The 21,488-nt window shown below is 41.1% G+C and overlaps 1 protein-coding gene across 5 annotated transcripts in view; it reads left to right on the forward strand.

The window, feature by feature from the left end:
• INPP5A (inositol polyphosphate-5-phosphatase A) overlaps positions 1 to 21,488 on the forward strand; it is a 485,401-nt gene that overhangs the window by 427,432 nt on the left and 36,481 nt on the right. For all 5 annotated transcript variants that reach the window (XM_073546403.1, XM_073546401.1, XM_073546399.1 and 2 more), the window contains one exon: positions 9,430 to 9,503. In XM_073546403.1, coding sequence (XP_073402504.1) covers positions 9,430 to 9,503 — 74 coding nt within the window. The remainder of the gene's footprint in view (positions 1 to 9,429; positions 9,504 to 21,488) is intronic.

Here is a 21,488-nt window from a genome sequence, read left to right on the forward strand (position 1 = left end):
GCTCATTTGTGGAATTTGCAGCATTAGGAGGTCACATTCACTGAACAAAAAGGATATTTTGAAGTTAAGTAGCTTAACAGGCCAAGTTACATGCTATCATAGGAACCCTTCTTTGATATCACCTTCACAATTCTTGCATCCATTGAACTTGTGAGTTTTTGGAGAGTTTCTGCTTGTATTTCTTTGCATGAAGTCAGAATAGCCTCCCAGAGCTGCTGTCTTGATGTGAGCTGCCTCCCACTCTCATTGATCTTTTGCTTGATTATACTCCAAAGGTTCTCTATAGGGTTGAGATCAGGGGAAGATGGTGGACACACCATGAGTTTATCTCCTTTTATGCCCATAGCAGTCAATGATCAGAGGTATTCTTTGCAGCATGAGATGGTGCATTGTCATGCATGAAGAGGATTTTGCTCCTGAAGGCACATTTCTGCTTTTTATACCATGGAAGACAGCTGTCAGTCAGAAACTCGATATACTTTGCAGAGGTCATTTTCACACCTTCAGGAACCTTAAAGAGCCCTACCAGCTGTTTCCCCATGATTTCGGCCCAAAACATGACTCCTCCACCTCCTTGCTGACGTCGCAGCCTTGTTGGGACATAGTGGCCATCCACCAACCATCCACTACTCCATCCATCTGGACCATCCAGGGTTGCTCGACACTTATCAGTAAACAAGACTGTTTGAAAATTAGTCTTCATGTATGTCTGGGCCCACTGCAACCATTTCTGCTTGCGAACACTGTTTAGGGGTGGCCGAATAGTAGATTTCTGCACCACAGCATGCCTTTGAAGGATCCCACACCTTGAGGTTCGAGGGACTCCAGAGGCACCAGCAGCTTTAAATATCTGTTTGCTGGTTTGTAATGGCTTTTTAGCAGTCACTCTCTTAATCCAATGAATTACCTGGCAGAAACCTTCCTCATTCTGCCTTTATCAGCACAAACATGTCTGTGCAATGATCACGTTTAAGTTTTTGGGAAATATCTAATGTTTTCATCTCTTGACCAAGGCATTGCACTATTTGATGCTTTTCAGCAGCAGAGAGATCCTTTTTATTTCCGAAATTCCTTGAAACCTGTGCCCTGCTTAATAATGTGGAACATTATTCTTAAATAGCTTTCCTTTAATTGAGCTCATCTGGTAAACTAATTATCACAGGCGTTTGAGATTGATTTCAGTGATCCAAAGAGCCCTGATACACAATACCATCTATGAGTTTATTTGATAAGCAAAAAATTACATCTTTATGACACTTAAATCCAATTTGCATAATAATTTGGAACACTGTATATAATTGTCAGTGGGACATAGGACAATACTGAACTTTCATTTACCTTTTTTACTTTCTTTGTTCCCATCCTCACAGTTAGGTACACCTAAATGCTGAGTACTTTTCCATTAATTCTCCGGTATATTTCAGATGTCAAATGGGATGTTAGGTCTCCAGAATTAACATAATTTTTAGTTTGGTGATTATTTGCAGCCGCTGGCGCTTAACCAGCAACAAAGGCAGTGAAACTGTACATAGATAATTAAATTCTAAATGTAACGAGTAGCGCTGCTAACAATAAATAGCTGATGACGGGAATGATTTCCCTCTTGTCTTTTTACTTCCTGCAGCGAGCACCTGACTGCACAAATTCTCCACATCCCATATTACAGATCTCACTTGTGGGATTTTTAATTTCATGGAAATGGGTTTAATCATTTCTAATATAGCAAGGGCTTTGGCATCAGTAAGCTCAGCCACAATCGGCAACCAGTGTTACTAGAAATTTTGTTCAATGCAAGGTATTTGTCCTTATATGCAGTTGAAACCAGAAGTTTACTTACACTGTATAGAAAGACACATATGCATGTTTTTCTCAATATCTGACATGAAATCAGAATAAAAGGGAAGAGCTTGGAAGCCTTAGAACACCATCCCAACTGTGAAACATGGGGGTGGCAGCATCATGTATGTAAACTTTTGACTTTGCAGTAATAAAAAATTTGGCAAATAATAATTATGGTAATCCTAATTGACTTAAAATGGGAAAGGTTTATTCTGATTTCACGTGAGTTGTTGAGAAAAACATGCATAAGTGTCTGAGTACGGAGGGATATTTAATGTTTACTGCTCGTTGCTTAAGTTATAGGCCACAGCTGCACTCTCAGAATTTGCCAGTCTCCTAGGCAAGGAGTGCAGTGCTTACAAGCCATTTTCTTCACAGCTTGGAAGCATTGCTCTAAATCTGGCTGGAACTGTCCAGCTTCAATGCACATGCTTTCCGCCGATGCAGCCTCATATAGCAGCATCGGAGAGTGCGCTATCATTCCTCTGGTATGAACTGTGAATGAGGATCACGCCACCCCTTGAATGAAAGAAGCTGGGAAGATGGTGAGTATTGCGCTCCTGAAAATTAAAGAAGCACTTCCATTAAACTTTTTATCCTCTTAATATATTGCAATCATCATATTATGTAGCACTGCATACTTACCATTGCTCATTTTGCCCTTCTACCCAGCTAATTTTTCTCTCTTCCTTTAGGTTTTTGACATCAGGTGATTAAAAACTGACTAGCTGAATCCTTCTAAGCTCTGTGTAGAAACAGGAAGTATTTTTCCTGCATGAGTCATCATTAGAACTACAATTCTACATCACTGCAAGTTCCTGGCAGAGGGAGAAGAGGATGAGCTGGTTCAGGAGTTGACTAGGGGGTGACTCATGCAGAGAAAAGACTTCCTGTTTCTACATATAGCTTAGGAGGATTCATCTAGTCAGTTAATCACATAATGAGATGCAACTAATTTAAAATTCTTATTTTGCATCTGTGTTCTCTAAAAAATCAAATGTGACAGCAATTGATCTTCACTGTGCTGTTGAAGGAATAAAGGAATCCACTCTATCCATAAACCGAGAGATGGTGAAGGAACACTTAGCTAATTTAAATTAATTTAAATCTCCTGGTCCGGATGAATTACACCTTATGGTACTGAAAGAGATAGCAGAGGAAATTGCAGAACCACTAGCCACAATCTTTGCAAAATCCTGGAAAATAGGAGAAGTCCTAGAAGATTGGAAAATAGCAAATGTTGTCCCTTTCTCCAAAGAAGGAAGGAAATTACAGGCCAGTGAGCCTTACCTCTATACCAGAAAATATATTTGAACAAATTATTAAACATCATGTATGTAAGTGCTTGTATAAGAATACAGTAATTAACCAGAGCCAGCATGGGATTGTAACAAACAAATCGTGCCATACTAATTTAATTTACTTCCATGATGGAATCACTTACTTGATCAAGGAAATGTGGTAGACATAGTAGACCTTGACTTCAGAAAAGCATTTGATCTCATACTGTCCTTATATAAAAAAGATGACCAAGTATGGGATTGACAAGGCTACGGTTAGGTGGATTCATAACTGACTCAGTCATTGTGCTCAGAGTGGTAATAAATGGTTGCACATCCAATTGGAAGAGTTCTTCAAGTTGGGTACCACAAGGCTTTATCCTGGCCCCAGTGGTGTTCAACATTTTTATAAAAGATCTAGAAAAGGGAACTGAAGGTAAATTAATCAAATTTGCAGATGATGCAAAGCTAAGAGGTTTAGCTAACACTAGAGAAGACAGAGAAATTATTCTGATGGATCTAGAGAAGCTTGTTCAATGGGCAGCGACTAATAGAATAGTATTTAATGGGGAGAAATGCAAGATTCTACATCTAGGCTATAAAAACAAAAATGACTTTTACAAAATGGGAGAAATAGAATTAAGCAACAGCGCGTGTGGAAAAGACTTGGGTATACTAATAGATCACAGACTGCACATGAGTCAGCAGTGTGATGCAGCAGCAAAAATTGCAAACACAGTTCTAGAATGTATTAAGAGAAGCATAGAGTCTAGATCACATGAAGTCATTATTGCCCTCTACTCCTCCTTAGTAAGGCCTCATCTGGAATACTGTGTCCAGTTCTGGGCACCACATTTTAAAAAAGACACTGAAAAACTGCAGCAAGTTCAGAGAAGAGCTACCAGGATGGTGAGCAAACTGCAAACTATCGTACAATGAATGGTTAAAGGATCTGGGAATGTTTAGCTTACAAAAGAGAAGGCTAAGAGGAGATCATATTTAGCAGTGCTTTACAAGCATCATGATCACATTCCCCATTGGGGCTCACGGTTTAGATTCCCTATCAGTATGTCTTTGGAGTGTGGGAGGAAACCAGAGAACCTGGAGGAAACCCAAGGAAGCATTCCCTATCAGTATGTCTTTGGAGTCTGGGAGGAAACCAGAGAACCTGGAGGAAACCCAAGGAAGCATGGGGAGAACATACAAACTCTCTTCAGATGTTGTCCTTGGTGGGATTTGAACTCAAGACCCCAGTGCTGCAAAGCAGCCGTGCTAACCACTGAGCCTCCGTGCTAACTACTGAGCCATCGTGCTAACCACTGAGCTGCCGTGCTGCCCAATGAATTTAACGTTTTTGCAGTGATGCAAGATAGAGAAGCTACACTATTTAGAGCATTGCTTTTCATATGCAACAGAACAAAGTGCACGGCCACTATACAGAGAATGGTGATCACTTTGCTCTATTAATCGTCATTCTTCTACATGGTTGTATTTTGTGCGATCATTGAGAGCTGTACATCCTGTGGATTTCCAGCCATTAGTCTCACGTTCTCGCAGCAGTATTAGATGTATATTTAATATTGACCAGAATTCACACGTGTGAGTGCCCCTTAGTTTTGTTTTCTTATCCTTGGATCCTAAACTTCATTTCCCTTGCACAGCTGTGAATTCCCCAGTGTGTGCTGGCGAAGGATTTGACAAATGCTGCTAATATCACCTCTTGATCTAGCAATGCTCCGAGTTTGGTCCGCGGGTCTTGATGAGTAATTGCTGTTGTTCTACTCCAATGACTGAATTAAGTTGCCCTGTTATAAAGGGTTCATACTACAGTGATTTCAGTCCAGGCGGCTCATGGCCGTGTCCCTGTGGACAGTGACCTTTTGCAGGGTATCTTTCTACTTCCAGATAAAACGGCCTAAATTGTTTTCTATTGACTGAGGCGTCTTACTTTATCTGGTAAAGGTATTGTACGAGGCCGAGAAATTGCTCAACATTCATTTACTAGTGGCTAAAGACCCCATTCCTTTTTTCCCCTCTCACTAATGACCATGTATAAACATTGTACTCAAATTTGTCCATTTTTTTGACCATTTTACATCCTGATTATTGATGGGATTGCTTTTAAAATGATGCGGGATATCCTCTGCTGTTAATTCTCTGGTGGATCTCCGCTCACGTGGCTCCATAAATAGTGTCTACAACACACGTGACCACTAGTGGTGGCGCGGTAACGCAGATTAGTGCAGGTAGTCTGCTTTGCCCGCATGGTTCCAGCTGAATGTCGGAGATGTACACTGCCAATGTATTTCTTTAATGGAAATATGAGATTTGTCACTGTAAAAACAGACATTACATACAATCCCAGTGCAAAAAAAATGCTCTCCATATAGACAAGTGGAGTTTTCTGGGAATTTCTATGCAGTTAACAAACGTTGTGCCGACACATACCGTCATAGCTGAGGCTGGAAAGGCACTTTTTTTTTTTCTTCCATCTGGATAAAGGGAAGAGAAGCCAACTTTCGGGACCACAGTGATTCCAAGAACAGATGACAGGACACTATTTAGACATATACAGTAAATGTATCTCCTAGTTATGGTACTATGGATGCCTGAGAAATAGGACAATCTTTACTCATGTCCCTGATGTGTCTTCCACAATTTATATTGCCATAAATCAGTTTAGAGGAACTCTGAAATAAATCTGACTGAGGCTCCTCCTCTGAGAAAATTGGTCTGATTATGCAAATCACTTTCTAATTAAACTCTATTCAGACTTTGATCATAGTGTGATCTGATGATCTGATTTTCTTGGATGAGGAGAAGATGGTGGGAAAAAATGTTTTCAACTTCTCCATTCTCAGTCCATGAAAATTGGATCACACTCAGATGTCACAGACTCATTGGTTTGCATGGCTGAGTGGGTTCCGATTTTCGGATGCAAATCAGACATGCTGCTTTTTTTTTCTTTTTTTTTTTTTTATTCCCTCGGACAGACACTGTCCGAGGAAAAAATCGGACATGCGCAGGACCTCATAAAATGACATTGGTCTGAGTGCAATCCGATTTTTTTTTTTTGATCGCATTCGGACTGAAAATACGGTGGTCTATACAAGCCCAAAAGAGATATAAACCCTTTCAATGGGATGTCCAACCCCATGATTGATTTATATATATATATTTTTATTTTTTTCAAATAAAAAGTGTGCCACAATAATATAGGTGAAAAATCTCACCAATCCTCTGCTCTTCATTCACTGGTCCCTAGTGGACCTCTGTTCAGGATGCTCCATTGATGGTGTCTACAACACATGTGATCACTGTAGTGGTAGTGTGTTATCACAGGATACTGCTGCAGCCATTGATTGGCTGCAGCGGTCACGTGAGTAGGCAGCACATCAAGACTGAAGCTGGGTGTACACACAAGTAGGAAACATCTAAGTTCTGACCACTTTTGTGGCTGTGGTTGGACAGTCCCTTTAACAGCTGATTAGTGAGGTATCTGTTGTATGGGAAGGTATTGTCCAAAAATCATACAACCCATGTAATTCTTCTTGCAACGTAGCATGCGTTTCAAATGAATAGCAATATAATTGTATATAGTGCTAAAGATTTCCCTTCACCCTGCAGTGGTAGGTTCTCCAAAATTTGACTATCCTGCCATTGTCAGCTCTACAAATACTCTGTGCCGCTGTAAGCAGGCGAAAGATCCAACTAGTATCTTATTAAAAATGGAGAATATATATTGGTCAATAATGGTGAACAGATTGGATCACTGGTGTAATTCAGGTGTTTGTCTATTTCCTCAGCTCTCGGATAAACTTCTTAAAACTTGAGATGGCCACGTATGTGACCACCAATGCCGGTGGGCTTGGTAGCTGCTTTTTACATTGATAATTAATGTGTACAAGTAGCTGCTAATTGCATGTCCCAGAAATGATTTATGAGGAGGCAAGGGGCATAAAAGGACAAAATGTCACTTCCTCCAGAACATCTCCCACCATACAATGGTATCGGCACAGCTGTGAGATGGGACATGATTAATGGACGCTGGGTAAACGCTGTCGTAGGAGGAGGATCCACCCTTCATGACACCAGTGTAGGGGTAAGAAGTAGTGTAGGATAATCACTATGAGCAGTGCGGCATTAGCTGGACTACTAGACCTTATTCTCATTGGTGGCATTGTGGGTTTTTTGCAGGTTATATACAGTAATATATAAAAACATGGTAAAATAATTTATTTTGGGTCAAGCTGAACATTTTTCCCTCTATTGCTAGACTCAGACCCTAAGAGGACTCTAATATTAGATCTAGTGAAAAATGCTGGATAATTGTTTTATATAGTAGAATGAAGAATAAAAATTGCCCCCCCCAAAGTTTTAAATAGTAATTTTCTGAAAACCTTAGATTGAACTGATGCACGATTTTCTACATTTTTTCTTCCCCGTGCTGATTTGTTAACAAAACCTGATACTATCGAAAATGAATGAGAAATCTGAAGTGTCATGCACTTAATTTGATGCAGGGAATAATCTGCACTTTGTCAATTCTCTGTGAGTTTCTCGCCCGTTGACTTAAATGAAGTTGGTCTAAAGTGCTAGAAAAACTATGGTGTACAAAACTATTGCGGATTTGCTGCTATTTTGGTTAACTAATTTAAAGAGAAAAACTATGCAAACCCATAATAAACAGAACATTCACCATCCACCATTCCGGCTTGCTTTTAATGTATGGAAAAAGGTTATTTTCTTTTTTTTTTTCAACTAGGTTAAATTTTTGTCTAAAAATGAATGCAAAAAACGCACCATAACTGCACAAAAAAACGCACGTTTTGAGGCTGCATTTTCCTGCAGAAATTTCTGCAGGCAGATTACTCAGCGTGTGCACATACCCTTATTTATAGAGCAGGAATGTGCGCAATATGTTTTTCTAAAATCCATTGCTTTGCCAATTATGGTTCTAACTTGTAGCACAGAGCTGCCAGACTGCTCAGATCTATGCTGCTTTGTCTCCTAGTCTCCTATGTCCATAATGGTCCTCCACCATGATTAGCAGAGCAGCTTGCAGGAAGGACTGTGTCCATCCTGAATCTGCAATGCAAGTGTTTTAGAAAAGTGATTGTGCCCAGTCCCGGTCTATAATCACTGTCCTATATTATTGGAGGTGCACTTAGCAGAAAGGGGCATTTCTATGGAATGTATTCCAGTTTGTATTGAAAATCCATGGAATTTGCCTCCTTAAGTGGATAGAATAACGTTTGCCAAAAGTAAGTGATCAGAATGACATATAAAGTCCCTCTACAAGTAAACATGACATCCTTAGCTCCTGAAGACGTACATTTGCAGAGCATATTCTTCCAGCAAGATGAATACTAATTATTGCTCACATGTGACAGATCCTCACATAGGAAAAATAAATTGTGTGAAATACCTTGTAAAATTTGCTAATTCCGCTGTTCATTTCCATATTGCGATGTGAATATCTCTGATACAGAGTTACACATTTGTTGCTTTTGGAGCACAGTATGTGAAATCTCTGCTTAGCAGTCCAACTGGTTGTATCCTCACTTGTCTTTGAGGGTTTGCTTTTATCCCTCCTAGATGATGCCCATCACAGCTCGACAGGTGATCTAGCAGGTTTATAATCTTTATGAATAATAATCATAATCTTTATATAGCGCTAACATATTCCGCAGCGCTTTACAGTTTGCACATATTATCATCGCTGTCCCCGATGGGGCTCACAATCTAAATTCCCTATCACTATGTCTTTGTAATGTGGGAGGAAACCGGAGTACCCAGAGGAAACCCACGCAAACACGGGGAGAACATACAAACTCCTTGCAGATGTTATCCTTGGTGGGATTTGAACCCAGGACCCCAGCGCAGCAAGGCTGCAGTGCTAACCACTGAGTCACTGTGCTGCCCCATCAGTCTCTGATGCTGCCAAACTGTGATTAATAGCATCTGGAAGGGAGATTAAATATGCACGCACCAGAGAAGACTCTAAAGAAACCATCCATTGGACTTCAATGCAAAGATTTCACAAAGTGTGCTCCAAAAGCAATAAATGTGAATATCTCTGCAGTCGAGTGATGCATCATAAAATGGAAAAGAACCACAGTATTGGGGAAACATGGGGATATAAACAAGGTAGTTAATGCAATTTTTTTAAGCAAGTGAACCGTACTCTATAAACTATTGTAAGTTTATTTACTTATATATCACTATTCTATTCCACAGCACTTTAAAGACGTCATCATTGGATACCGTTAATTTCTTGTACTTACTGTCTGTTTTATTTGTCTTGCAGCTTTTAGAATTTGACAAGGAGTTATCCGTCTTTAAAGACAAATTGTATGAACTGGACATCACTTTTCCTCCCAGGTAAGGAATATATCAGTCATTGCTGGTGCTCTCATAGTCTGGGTGTAAGTGAAGAGACACGTATATGCTTGTGGTCTGTCAATATACAGTGGGGAAAATAAGTATTTGATACACTGCCAATTTTACAAGTTTCCCCACCTCCAAATACTTGATGGGTCTGTCATTTTTATCATAGTGCTCTTCACCTGTGAGAGACAGAATCTAAAAAATATTAAAAAAAAAAACCCAGAAAATCACATTGTATGATTTTTGTATAATTAATTTGCTTTTTATTGCATGAAATAAGTATTTGATCACCTACCAACCAGCAAGAATTCTGGCTCTCACAGACCTGTTAGTTTTTCTTTAAGAAGGCCTCCTACTCTGCACTCATTACCTGTATTTATTGCACCAACTCTTTGACACCTGTCCACACACTCAATCACACTTCATCCTCTCCAACATGGGCAAGACCAAAGATCTGTCTAACAACACCAGAGACAAAATTGTAGACCTGCATAAGGCTGGGAATTGCTACAGGAAAATAGGCAAGCAGCTTGGTGAGAAGGCAACAACTGTTGGCGTAATTATTAGAACATGAAAGAAACAAAAGATGACTGTCAATTTTCCTTGGTCTGGGGATCCATGCGAGAGCTCACCTCGTGGGGTAAGGATGAGTACAACCCTAAGAACACCATCCCAACCATGAATCATGGTGGAAACATCATAGTTTGGGGGTGCTTTTCTGCAAAGAAGACAGGACAACTGCACCGTATGGAAGGGAGGATGGATAAGATCCTGTATCGCAAGATTTTGGCCAACAACCTCCTTCCCTCAGTAAGAGCATTAAAGATGGGTCATGGCTGTGTCTTCCAGCATGACAATGACCTGAAACCCACAGCCAGGGCAACTAAGGAGTAGCTCCGCAAGAAGCATTTCAAGGTCCTTGAGTGGCCTAGCGAGACCTGAACCCTATAGAAAATCTTAGAAGTGAGGTGAAACTCCATGTTGGCCAACAACAGCCCCGAAACCTGAAAGATCTGGAGAAGATCTGTATGGAGGAGTGGGCCAAAATCCCTGCTGCAGTGTGTGCAAACTTGGTCAAGAACTACAGGAAACGTCTTACCTCTATAATTGCAAAGAAAGGTTTCTGTACCAAATATTGAGTTCTGTGTTTCTATTGTATCAAAAACTTTTTTAATGCAATAAAATGCAAAGATTAATGCAAACAACCTCTTTGCAAAGAGAAAAGAGGCTATGTCTGCGAGTGACTGTCCCTGCACATCACAACTTGATGACTATGCCCACAAAACCGATAAAATTCTGCTGAAGACTTTGCAACGCAAAAATCTTTCCAGGTACTCCTCTCACCGATGCAGAGAACAGTTATATTCCTAATACAGTGACCATTCCCAACCAGGCTCAGTGTCGTGAAGCGTTTGGTCGGCTTTGGTGTTGTATCAGCTGCTGTCCTTCCATGGATGGTTTATCTTATCATTATTCTATCAATAACATTCATTATCGGCTTCCAGTGTTTTACTTCTAGTGGAAAGTCACGTAACAGGCTACTCTAATGTAAATGCTGAAGGTACAACCTCGCAGCATGCTGTCTGGGCCACGTGTCACCTTTGTTAAAAAAAAAAAAAAAACTTCACAGTATATGTTTTGCAGGTCAAGCATGATTAGTCTCATAAACCACTTTTTTAATAAAGTGAGCAAAAAAGGTAACACATCTGGACATTATTTTTGTTTTTTGACTCTTAATAACCTAGCATGTGTATGACACAGAAATAGCCTGGACACGATGAATGTACAGAGCCAAAGGACCCACTTAATGGGATTGTCCTGCCAACAAAGAACATTTTATTCAATTGATCTGTACATAATAACAAGTTCCGCAGTTGGATTTGTTAAAGATGTTCCTGTGCTGAGATTCTATACATTTGTCCATGCTGTACACTGTGATTTCCTGTGTCTGATTGTGTCGAGCTGCACCAGTTCATGCACACACCACAACTCTTAGGAATGATTATACAGAGGAAGCAGCAGAGACTCACATCTACTGCTTTCTGAGACAACACGCTTCCCTGCCTTCACTGACTTGCTACATGATGAGTTCACAGGACTGGTTAGGTGGCAGAAACACTCACTCCTGTGATAAAACAGGCAGGGAAGCGCATTGCCTCGGGCAGGGAAGCGCGTTGCCTCTGAAAGTAGCAGCTTTGAGTCCCTGCTGTTTTATCTGTATGCTCATGTCAAATAAATGACTTGTGCTTCCCTGTCTGACCAGGATCTCTTATATGTGCCAACCATGAACTGGAGCAGCTCTGCACTGTCGGACACAGCCATAACAGAGAGTACATTGCAGGAGCAAATTCATAGGGTTATCTCCGCACAGGAACTTTTATTAATCCAATTGTGGAACTTATTCCAAGATCTATTAATTAAAATGTACTTTGCGTGTGGGACAACCGCTTTCAGGCTTTATTTAAATGTCGTCTGTTTTTTATGGACCAAACACGTTTCCTTTAAAGTCTGTTTCTGCTTCATTGCCTTTTTGTGGGCCAAGTGTTCACACAAAAGAGATCTGTCTGATTTCTCTCATCAAAATCCCCAGTGCCAGTCTCTTTGTGATCAGATACCATCATTGACTATTTATTTGATAACTGTTAGGAAACCACTTTTTTTTTTTTTTTTTTTTTTTTTTTATTTTGATGAAACATTGAAGGTAAAACTGACACATTAACATAACACTTATGATAACCTGATCCAAAAGACTGATGGAACAAAACAGTGTGAATGAGGTCATACTCCTTTTAACCAATGTTGAGCTGTGAGTTAAACTGAATTCACATACAAGCTTTTATTGTTTGTTTGCAAAAAAAAAACAATTTTGTTCTGGATCCCATTTTCTTTTTTTATTTTTAAATGTCTGTTTTTTCCATCTGATGATGCAAAAAATAAATATATAATGGACGAGTCCCAAGCAACCAGTCAGTGACAATCAGAAAGTGCATATGATGTCAGGGGTGTGCTGTCTGTTTTATCTCACTGGTCCATTCACTTAGTGTGTTTTGTAAATTGAACTAAAATAAGATATGGCTCTGTTTTTGTTTTTTTGTTTTTTGTGAATAAACTGTCAATAAAGAAACCTGACATGTCAACAGCCCTGTAGCGTACAATGTGTCATTGACAAACACTAAAAGCAGTCATATATGAAAACTAATGTATGAATGAGTCCTAATTAGGGTATTCTAACTGTTTGAATGCCTGGTTATGCTAGATTCTTTAAACTTGGTACAAAATATTACTATTTTATTAATCAACTGCGGAATGGTCAGTCGGGCAGATTTTGACAACCCAGGTGAGGAGCAGGAGATATTCTTCATTGATTTCAGTTCTCTGTAACCTGTAACACAGTTTTATTCTTGCTTCATCCATCTACTGAAATTTTCGCTCTTCCCCCACCTTACCGTATATATTTTTTACATCTCACTTACAAGACCCTAGAATAAGTGTTGTAATCCAGTATAATGCATGTTGTTGGGGGCTTCAGATATGTTCAGCATCCCAGGATGGGGAATGCAGTGGAGCATTTCTAGCCGTTCCCTCCTCTGAGCTGCCAGCTGAGGTTCTGATTACTCTTGTTTCCCCCGGGAAGGTCAGAACCGCGGTTGACAAGGTGGCTGCAGCTCTCGATTGTTCTTACTGATTGATTATGATGACGCTTGGGCAGAAGTGTGTAAATCTTAGGGTCTTGCCATTAGTTATATACCCCCGGCCAGTAGTGTTAAGGGGTTCTTGATTTAAGGGTGAGCATGAGGACTTGTGTTTGGCTCCATGCGGCAGAAGATGGTCTCTGATGAATTGTGGGTGATTGCACGTTTTATAGTTCCATTAACCTACACTTGGCATTTGCCCCACAGTTATAAAACCTATAAGGACCTTGTCACTAACCAGTGAAATGTTGAAGTCCATACCAGTCTGCTGGGTCCTATTCTTTGCCACAGTTTGGGGTTTCAGGTGCCCCTTTAATACAGTAGGACCTGCTATTTTGTGCTCATAACCAATATCTATGGTTGGCCGCTGACCTATTTAAAATAAGATTTTATGGATAAATTTGACACTAATGATTATTTTATTAAATTAATAAATAGATTATTGATTGTTCCAGAATTTTCAATATTAACGATTATTTTTTAGGGAAGTTAAGGGAAATGTTAATTCGGTAACATACAAGAAATTTTGGAAAATTGTATGCTTGAAACTTTGTGGCAACAGTTTCTGGGATGACCCTTTTATGTTGCAGGATGACTATGCCTTAGTGCACAGAGCGAGATCCATACAAACATGGTTGGGGGAGTTTGAGGTGGAAGCACATGACCGGCTGCACAGAGCCCGGTCCTCCACCCCATCGTATTCCTTTTGGAAAAATCTACATGGAAGACATATTGTCAGGTGTCATGGGACCAAGGGCTCTTTCCCTGTCCCTAACGCTAGGGGCGCCTTAGCTCGCCCTGTTCCCCGGATTACTTCTAATGAAGATGCCGGGGTCACGTACTTGCCTTAGCTCCTGAATCTGCCATCATTCTATACCCTTTCCCCACCAAGGGGAGAGGGGAGTAGAAGTGTACTGTAGTACACCAACCAGACTAACAAGGTAATATAAGCACGGATAAAGGAAAATATCAATCATACAAATATGCTCACACAAACAGAGGTAAACACCAGGGAGTGGAGGATGGGGTTAAATCAAAGTAGGAGAAGGCAGGGAATTGGCACACAGCTGAAACCTAGCAACAGTCTCCGGTAAATCCACCAATTGCCTTCTCAAACAACAAAAAAACACCATCTCCTAACCATGCAGCATGAAGCTTGCTCTGGCAATGAGTGCTAGCCGGGGTGCAGATTATATATTTTGCTCGATGACCTACAGATAACTGCGTCCCTCCGAGACCCTCTAAAGGCCCCGTTACACATAACGATGTCCCAGCGATCCCACCAACGATCCAACATGGATGGGATCGCTGGGACATCATGGCTGATCGCTGGTGAGCTGTCACATAGCCCCTCCAGTGATCAGGACCTGCAAGCAAGCTGGTTTCTAAAATAAACATTGGGTATCCAGGAGCCGCGGCTCTTGGATACCTGCTGTTTACCTTGGAAACCGGCGTACACACTGGTTTGCAAGGTAAACATCGAGTATCTAAGAGCCGCGGCTCTTAGATACCCGATGTTTACATTAGAAACCAGCGTCGCTGATCGCTGGTCTCTCGCTGCCACACGCAGCGATGCGTGCTGGCCAGTGGGAGACCAGCGATCAAACAATGGCCCAGGCCGATCGAGCATGATCAGCGATACCCAGCAGGGGGGCCGGTCGCTGATCCCCGTCACACACCGCGATCTCATTGGAGAGATCGCTGATGCGTCACCAAATCAGCGATCTCGCTAGCGAGATTGCTGTGTGTGACGGATCCTTAACTCCTTCTCGTTCTGCAAACAGGTAATTAAAGTTGATCATCTGATAGATCACAGATACCATTCCATTTCTCAACTTTCAGGAGAATGTGGACGGTGACATATTTATGGCCCTTGCCTGCCAGTGTCTCAGAACTGCCGAGCTAACTAATTTAGGACACTCTTTTTACTGCTCTGCAAGTTATGAATATTGAGGTTTTTCATAAACAGCATACGCATGACAGATGTGAGAGTCATATTTTCGTAGTTGTAGTACTCCTATCAGCAAAAGTCTGTGAACAGAGGTAAACATTTTACCTCTGATCACAGTTGCTGGTCCATGCAGTCATTTTTTTTTTTTTTTTTTTTAATAACTGTTCAGCTGGAACCGAACATCCATGGTTTCGCCCTTCATTAGTTGGGAATTATTCCTGCAACTGAAAATGAGTCCCACACGTCTGAGGCTTTTTTTTTTTGTTGTTGTTGCAGAAAGTGTATTCACTATTAAAAACCCCCCATTAAAATCTACTGTCATAGGTCTACTTGGGGCTCGTGCACACGACAGATTTTCTCATACGATTGCGATCTGTTGTTTTCAAGGATAGCACTTGTACATATGATATTCTATGGGGCTACACATATTTCATTTTATCCTTGGATCGAATGGTCCTCGGGAAAAAAATCGGAGACCTGTTGGATCAAAACTGGCGGTGTAAGTCTATAAGTCCCTGAAAAAAAACCCTCTACACTCAGATGACATTCGAGTGTACTTTTCACGAACAGACAAAATTAAGTAGGTGGAGTGCAGACAGCTGGGGACTGGTTTTCTCAGGCTGGTAAGGGGCCATGGATATGGCTTTCTCTCAGCCTAAAAATAGCAACCTGCAGTCACCCCTGAAAAAGTGCATTAGATGTGCCAATTCTGGCGCTTTGCCCGACTCTACCCACTTGCCACCGCCACAGGATAAGTGGAGTTAATATATGTGGGGTTGATGTCACCTTTGTATTTTGGTTAGTAATACAGTAGTAATTATTTATTTGCAGGCGCCGGCTGATGAATACTCCAATCAGCGGCGCTGTCTCTCGCTCTTATTCGTGACAGCAGGCTTAGGCTGATGGGAGTAGTACTCTCATCAGACGACGCCTCTGTGACAGGAGCATGCTGGGATAACGCCTTATCCGAGCACGTTCGCTTATTAATATAGAAAAAATAAAATTAAAAAAACTTATTTGCTGAACCAGAATCACTTCTCATTATGCAGAGCTGTGTCCGCTCTGGTCTCTTGGCATCAATATCTAGTGGGAATGTCTCCTAAATTCTGCAATCAATCGGTGGCCATTGATCAGCCGCAGCGTTCACAACTAGTCTGAGCCTGTTTTTTACACCCCTGTTAGTACAGCCCCTCGCTGCCCAGACTCTAGTATTTCAGTGACTTTCCAGTTTTTCTCGACATGTCAAATAAGTCAATAACCTCCAATATAGAAGTACCCAGAGCTCAATCTGGAATCGGTAAGGTAACGTTCTTCTGTTGTAACCACGCGGATCGTCTTATCTCGTATGCAGACGTGTTACTTCACATTCATATGTTCAGATATGATCAGGGGAGGTGCCTTGGTTCCGTCGTGTTTGCTTTTGCTTTCTTTGTGTTGAATCTTGTCTCCTTCAGCGCCGCAGCTGATATTTCCACGTATAATGTCACGGCGTTGTTTGACAAGTTGCACGGGTCAAGGTCTGTATTGACTCTGGCTCTGTGCTGATATCTAAATAACAATTTGCTATGTTTAAAGGGTATGAGCGCATGGAAAACCTCCTGCCGTGTCCCCTCCATGTCCATTGGAAGTGACTGAAGCTCGCTGGTCATACAGTAATATTGAAAGATGGCAAGAGCATTGAAAATTATAGCGCTGAACATTTTATTTGTGAAAAAATTTTGCATGTAGAAATAAAATTTAATTCAATTATAATATAGCAGATCTGTCACCAGGTTTAGGAATACAAGCAGCGTACGTTATTATAAAGAGCTTGGACCTGATGAGGCTGTTGCGCTTACTTGGAAAATACATGTCAGAAAGCACCAAGAGCAAAATAAGCACTTATTTTGATGTTGGCTTTTGATTCACATACCCAAATACCATTTACTTTTTCCTCCCTCAAAGGCCTTTCTATGGCTGTACAATCCTATAATCTGCCCCCCTCCTTCTATCTCTCTCTGACCCATAGCCTGTTTGACAGCTCCTCAGAGTACTTCCTCCTTGTTGAGATCTCACGCTGCTCAGTACAACCTGCAGCTATCACTTGGGCTCAGTGGTCGGAGAATGAATACACTTGGACTCATGACCCCTCTCACTCACCAGCTGGACTCTTAATATGCTCATTTTGATATATCAGCCATTCTTCCTTGGATTTTCATAGTAATTACACCAGCCAGCCTCATCAGAGTTCTATGCTTTAATGTATGCAGATTGTATACTTGCTAGCATACTGCAACCTGTGACTATTCAGTTAGAGGACTACTGTTAACATGCTCTCACACACTTCAGAAAACCCATGGACATGTCCAAATCTGAGTTTAGCACCACTATTATTTATTCTGCTTTGCTTATATAGCTCCATCATATTCCAGAGCGCATTGCATACATTATCATCACTGTTCCCGTCGGGGATCACTGTCTAAATCCCCTATCGGTATGTATTTGGAGTGTGGGAGAAAAGTGAAGAACCCCGGGAGAACATACAAACTCCTTGCAGATGTTGTCCTTGGTGGGATTTGAAACCAGAACCCCAGCGTTGCAAAGCAACAGTGCTAACCACTGAGCCACCGTGCTGCACCTCTATGTTAGAGGCACAGAGTGTCTTTTCTCTCAAACCCCATATACATGGTCTTAGGATGCATGATCAGTATCAGACAGGGTGGCTATCGCTCCAGATTACAAACCCATAGTGCAGTCTGGGCACCTCCTTATGAGCCTGATAATCCGTTGAAAGTTTTCCTAGAAATGTTCGTCTCCTTGATTATTCAAGTCGTCATGTTCGGCAGCTTATCGACCTGTGTAATCAGGTGACGTGCTGCCGAGAGCTTGATTTTGTGTGGCCACAAAGCAATCATATTGGGCTCGTGAATTTCCGGTCAGCCTGTCCAAGGTGATTAAACAACAGCCGATCGGCTTTACATGTAGCCGATAAACAGACGCAGTGGGCCAGTATAAATGCTTTATTCTGGCATGTGGTATAATATTTGTGCCTAATGCACCTATATTCTGTTTCAAGTCCTCTTTAAACTTTTCTTTCTTTCTAACTTCTGATTTCTAAACGGTGTCACAAATGGAAGAGGGGGCACAATAGCACCAATAGCCAAATAGGCAACAGTTTTATGATGGACTTTGCTACCCATACCCAAGTGCCATATGTTGTTCTCCCTCCAAGGTCTTCCTATGGTCTTCGGACCTTTTTTTTCCCCCTTCTATGCCAATAGAGTGATTCCTCTGGAGAGAAAACATTTGGACGATTTTTTGTCATTCAGTAAAATAGGACATTGAATCAATCACAGATGAACCCAGCAATTTATGCATGATTGTGGAGGAAAAATTGTACGTTTTAGCTAAATGACTGCTTTTTTGGGGGGTCCGTAGCTCTTTTTTATTTTTTGACTGAGATGGCCAAGTGACCATTGTGGCGATCAAACTCCTATGCAACAGCTGCAGCGGTCACATGCCTGTCCCAGCCTGAAAGGAACGATGGGGACTGGTTGGGGTCACGGTCAACATTGAGAGAGAAATGGTGGTGGACTGGAAAGTGAGTGTAACCACTTTAGACCATGCTTTTATTAAAAAAAAAAGTGGGTTCAAAGCATCATCTTTTAGAACAAGTCACTAGCTATGAAAACCAGTCAGCACGTTTACTGGTACCATATGCATCATTGCTTATGATAATTTATTGGTTATTCTGCAATCAAAATGTCCAAAAATATAGTTATAAAAAACAGCAGAATTTTTAACTTTTTTTTTTTTTAAACATTTAGAATGATGATGCGTTCCAATGTTTTGTGTTATGGAGTATCTAGCTTTTGCATCATCTCTAATGAATTAAAATTAGTACCGTAATTCATGGTCATCTCACTGGGCAAAGTTTAAAGTGGCACAAAGCCATAGAGACTCTGGCACCAGTGGAAAATTCAGAGCTCGCTGAAGGAGTCATCTGTCAGGTCAGGCTTGGCTGCACTGATCACTGCTCACCCTTGTGATGAATTTTACCTTCCCATGTTAGTTGTGGCCCTGGAGCCAGGAAGGTAAGACACCGGCCGTGATGGAGTGCTGGCATCTGACTTCAAGGCCTTAATCCACTAGTTTACTGCACAGAGGGCAGGGGCCGAGAGCAGGTGCAGAATTCAGGAATGGCTGTTGGCTGTCTGAGCAAATGTGAGCCTCTGATTCATGGGGAACTCCTATAATTACAAGAGTATGAATAAGCGGGTATTTTGGCATTAGTCATGTTGCTTTAATTCTATAGTATGTTTATGACGGCTCTTTGGATGAACATGCAGATTACTACTTTAACCTAATGGGCATCACTTTTGCATATAATTTGCTCAAGTCACCGCTTTTCTTGTTGAACAAGTGGCTGCGGTCTCTTTCCTTTCGATGAAAGCGGTTGTCACGAAAACAACTTTTATATTCCATCTGCAGCATGGTTGTTAGACGTATGATCGCTGGGGGTCCAACTCTGTCCCTCTACCCCAACCCAATTTTTGTTGATCCCAATGGTGGAAGTCCAAAATCACGTGTGACTGGAGCGATAGTGCACTTTCTTATAGAAAAGGCAATGGTTGCACGTACTTGCTACCACTTTACTCCCGGGACTTTGTAACCCTCCTAATTTGTGGGGGTCTCAACAGTCAGACCCCCCAGCTGTCATAAATGTATTACCGGTCTTGTGATGTGGAGCCTTGGCCTTATATACTGCGGTGTCCAGATATGTTTCATATGAACCAGCTAAGATCGATGCCCACCAACTTTGAAGCCCAGTACACCAACATAATCAAAGGCTAAGGATGTTTTCATATTTCATTCCAACACCCGTTTGGTGGCCCCGTCTGGACTTGCGTCCAAACCCACTCCCGCCAAATGGGATTCGGACTTTTGCGCCGACGGGGTCATAGATTATAATAGTGCTGGCAGAGTGAACATACGCTCTCCTGTGCATGTTTTGCAAGCGTGTAGTGTTGTGCTTTAAACCTTGTTCCTCTTTGAAGCCCAATACACCAGAATAATCAAAGGCTAATGGTGCTTTCACATGGTGTTCCAGCACCCATTCGAACCCCCAGCTAAACGGGGTCACACACTATAATGGTGGTGGCAGAGCGAACATATGCTCATCCATGCATCATTTTCGAGCTCGGACACTCAGACGTAGTAGACTGGGTTACCACTGTTCTAATTCCATTCGAGTCCAGATTCTGGCCCACTTCTTCCCCACCTGCCTGGGCCAGAGGATCTTTAGTTAAAATATAGTGGAAAACCCTTATAATAAAACTCATAGAGATAAAGTTTGTGTCCACAGAGTTGTGAATGGTACACACAGAGCATCCACTCAGAGTAAGATACCTTTATTGTAGGCGTATGGTGTCAGAACGATGCAAAAATGTAGAAAAATATAAAAAGTTTTATTTCACATAGCTTAAATTTCCGAGCCAAGACAAAGCATCCGTGACACAGTAGACACTGATGGCATCACTGTAGGGTATTTTATGTCATTTTATGTGAACATGATCAAAGTAACACATTTTTTCCATAATTAATGTTTAAATCATGTGATTTGTAAAAAAAAAAAAAGTCCTTAAATATAAAGCTATACTGCAAAATTTGTAAATAATCACAAGACAGACATTAGGTATTGACATAAAAATACTATACTCAGTGTAAAGCTATCATCAGGCAACAACCTATTGGTTAAATCAGGCTTTTGTTTCATGTATTTTTAACATTTTTTGCAATTTTTTTTTTTTATTTTAATTACCAGTACGATCTTTATTAAAATACAAATTGCTAATCTTGCAATTTTCAGCATAGCACTGCGACATTTTTAGACTTCGGCTTCCTGTCTTTTCAGGAAGTTTTTAGCAAGGTTTCTTATGCTCAGGATTGCAATGACCGGTAACACACCCCTGTACACAGCTGATAACACAGGATCCGCCAATCACAATTATGAGTGAATTTGTTGCTTTTGCTCTGGTGATGCCGCTGATGTCCACTATATGATACATTTTTATTTTATAACGAATTTAGTATGTCAAAGCTTTTTATATTTTTCCTACGTCTTAGCGGCATTTTGACCCAAGTTTGTTGCATTTTCATGACTAGGCTGCCTATTTTGATGTAGAAGCGCTTGTCTTGTAGAAAGTCTTCAGTCTGGACTTACTTTACGCAGTCTCCAGACAGATGCGGAATGATAACTTGCAGTGGACACACCGCTGTCTCTTCTCCGTCTGGTGTTTAATGCCGAACTGAAGCTGTTAGCAAGGTAACATACATCCGCTAAACTCGTCACATCTA

The sequence above is a fragment of the Dendrobates tinctorius genome, unplaced genomic scaffold, assembly GCF_039654945.1.
Source record: "Dendrobates tinctorius isolate UK_male_01 unplaced genomic scaffold, ASM3965494v1 ptg000147l, whole genome shotgun sequence".
Lineage (NCBI taxonomy): Eukaryota > Metazoa > Chordata > Amphibia > Anura > Dendrobatidae > Dendrobates > Dendrobates tinctorius.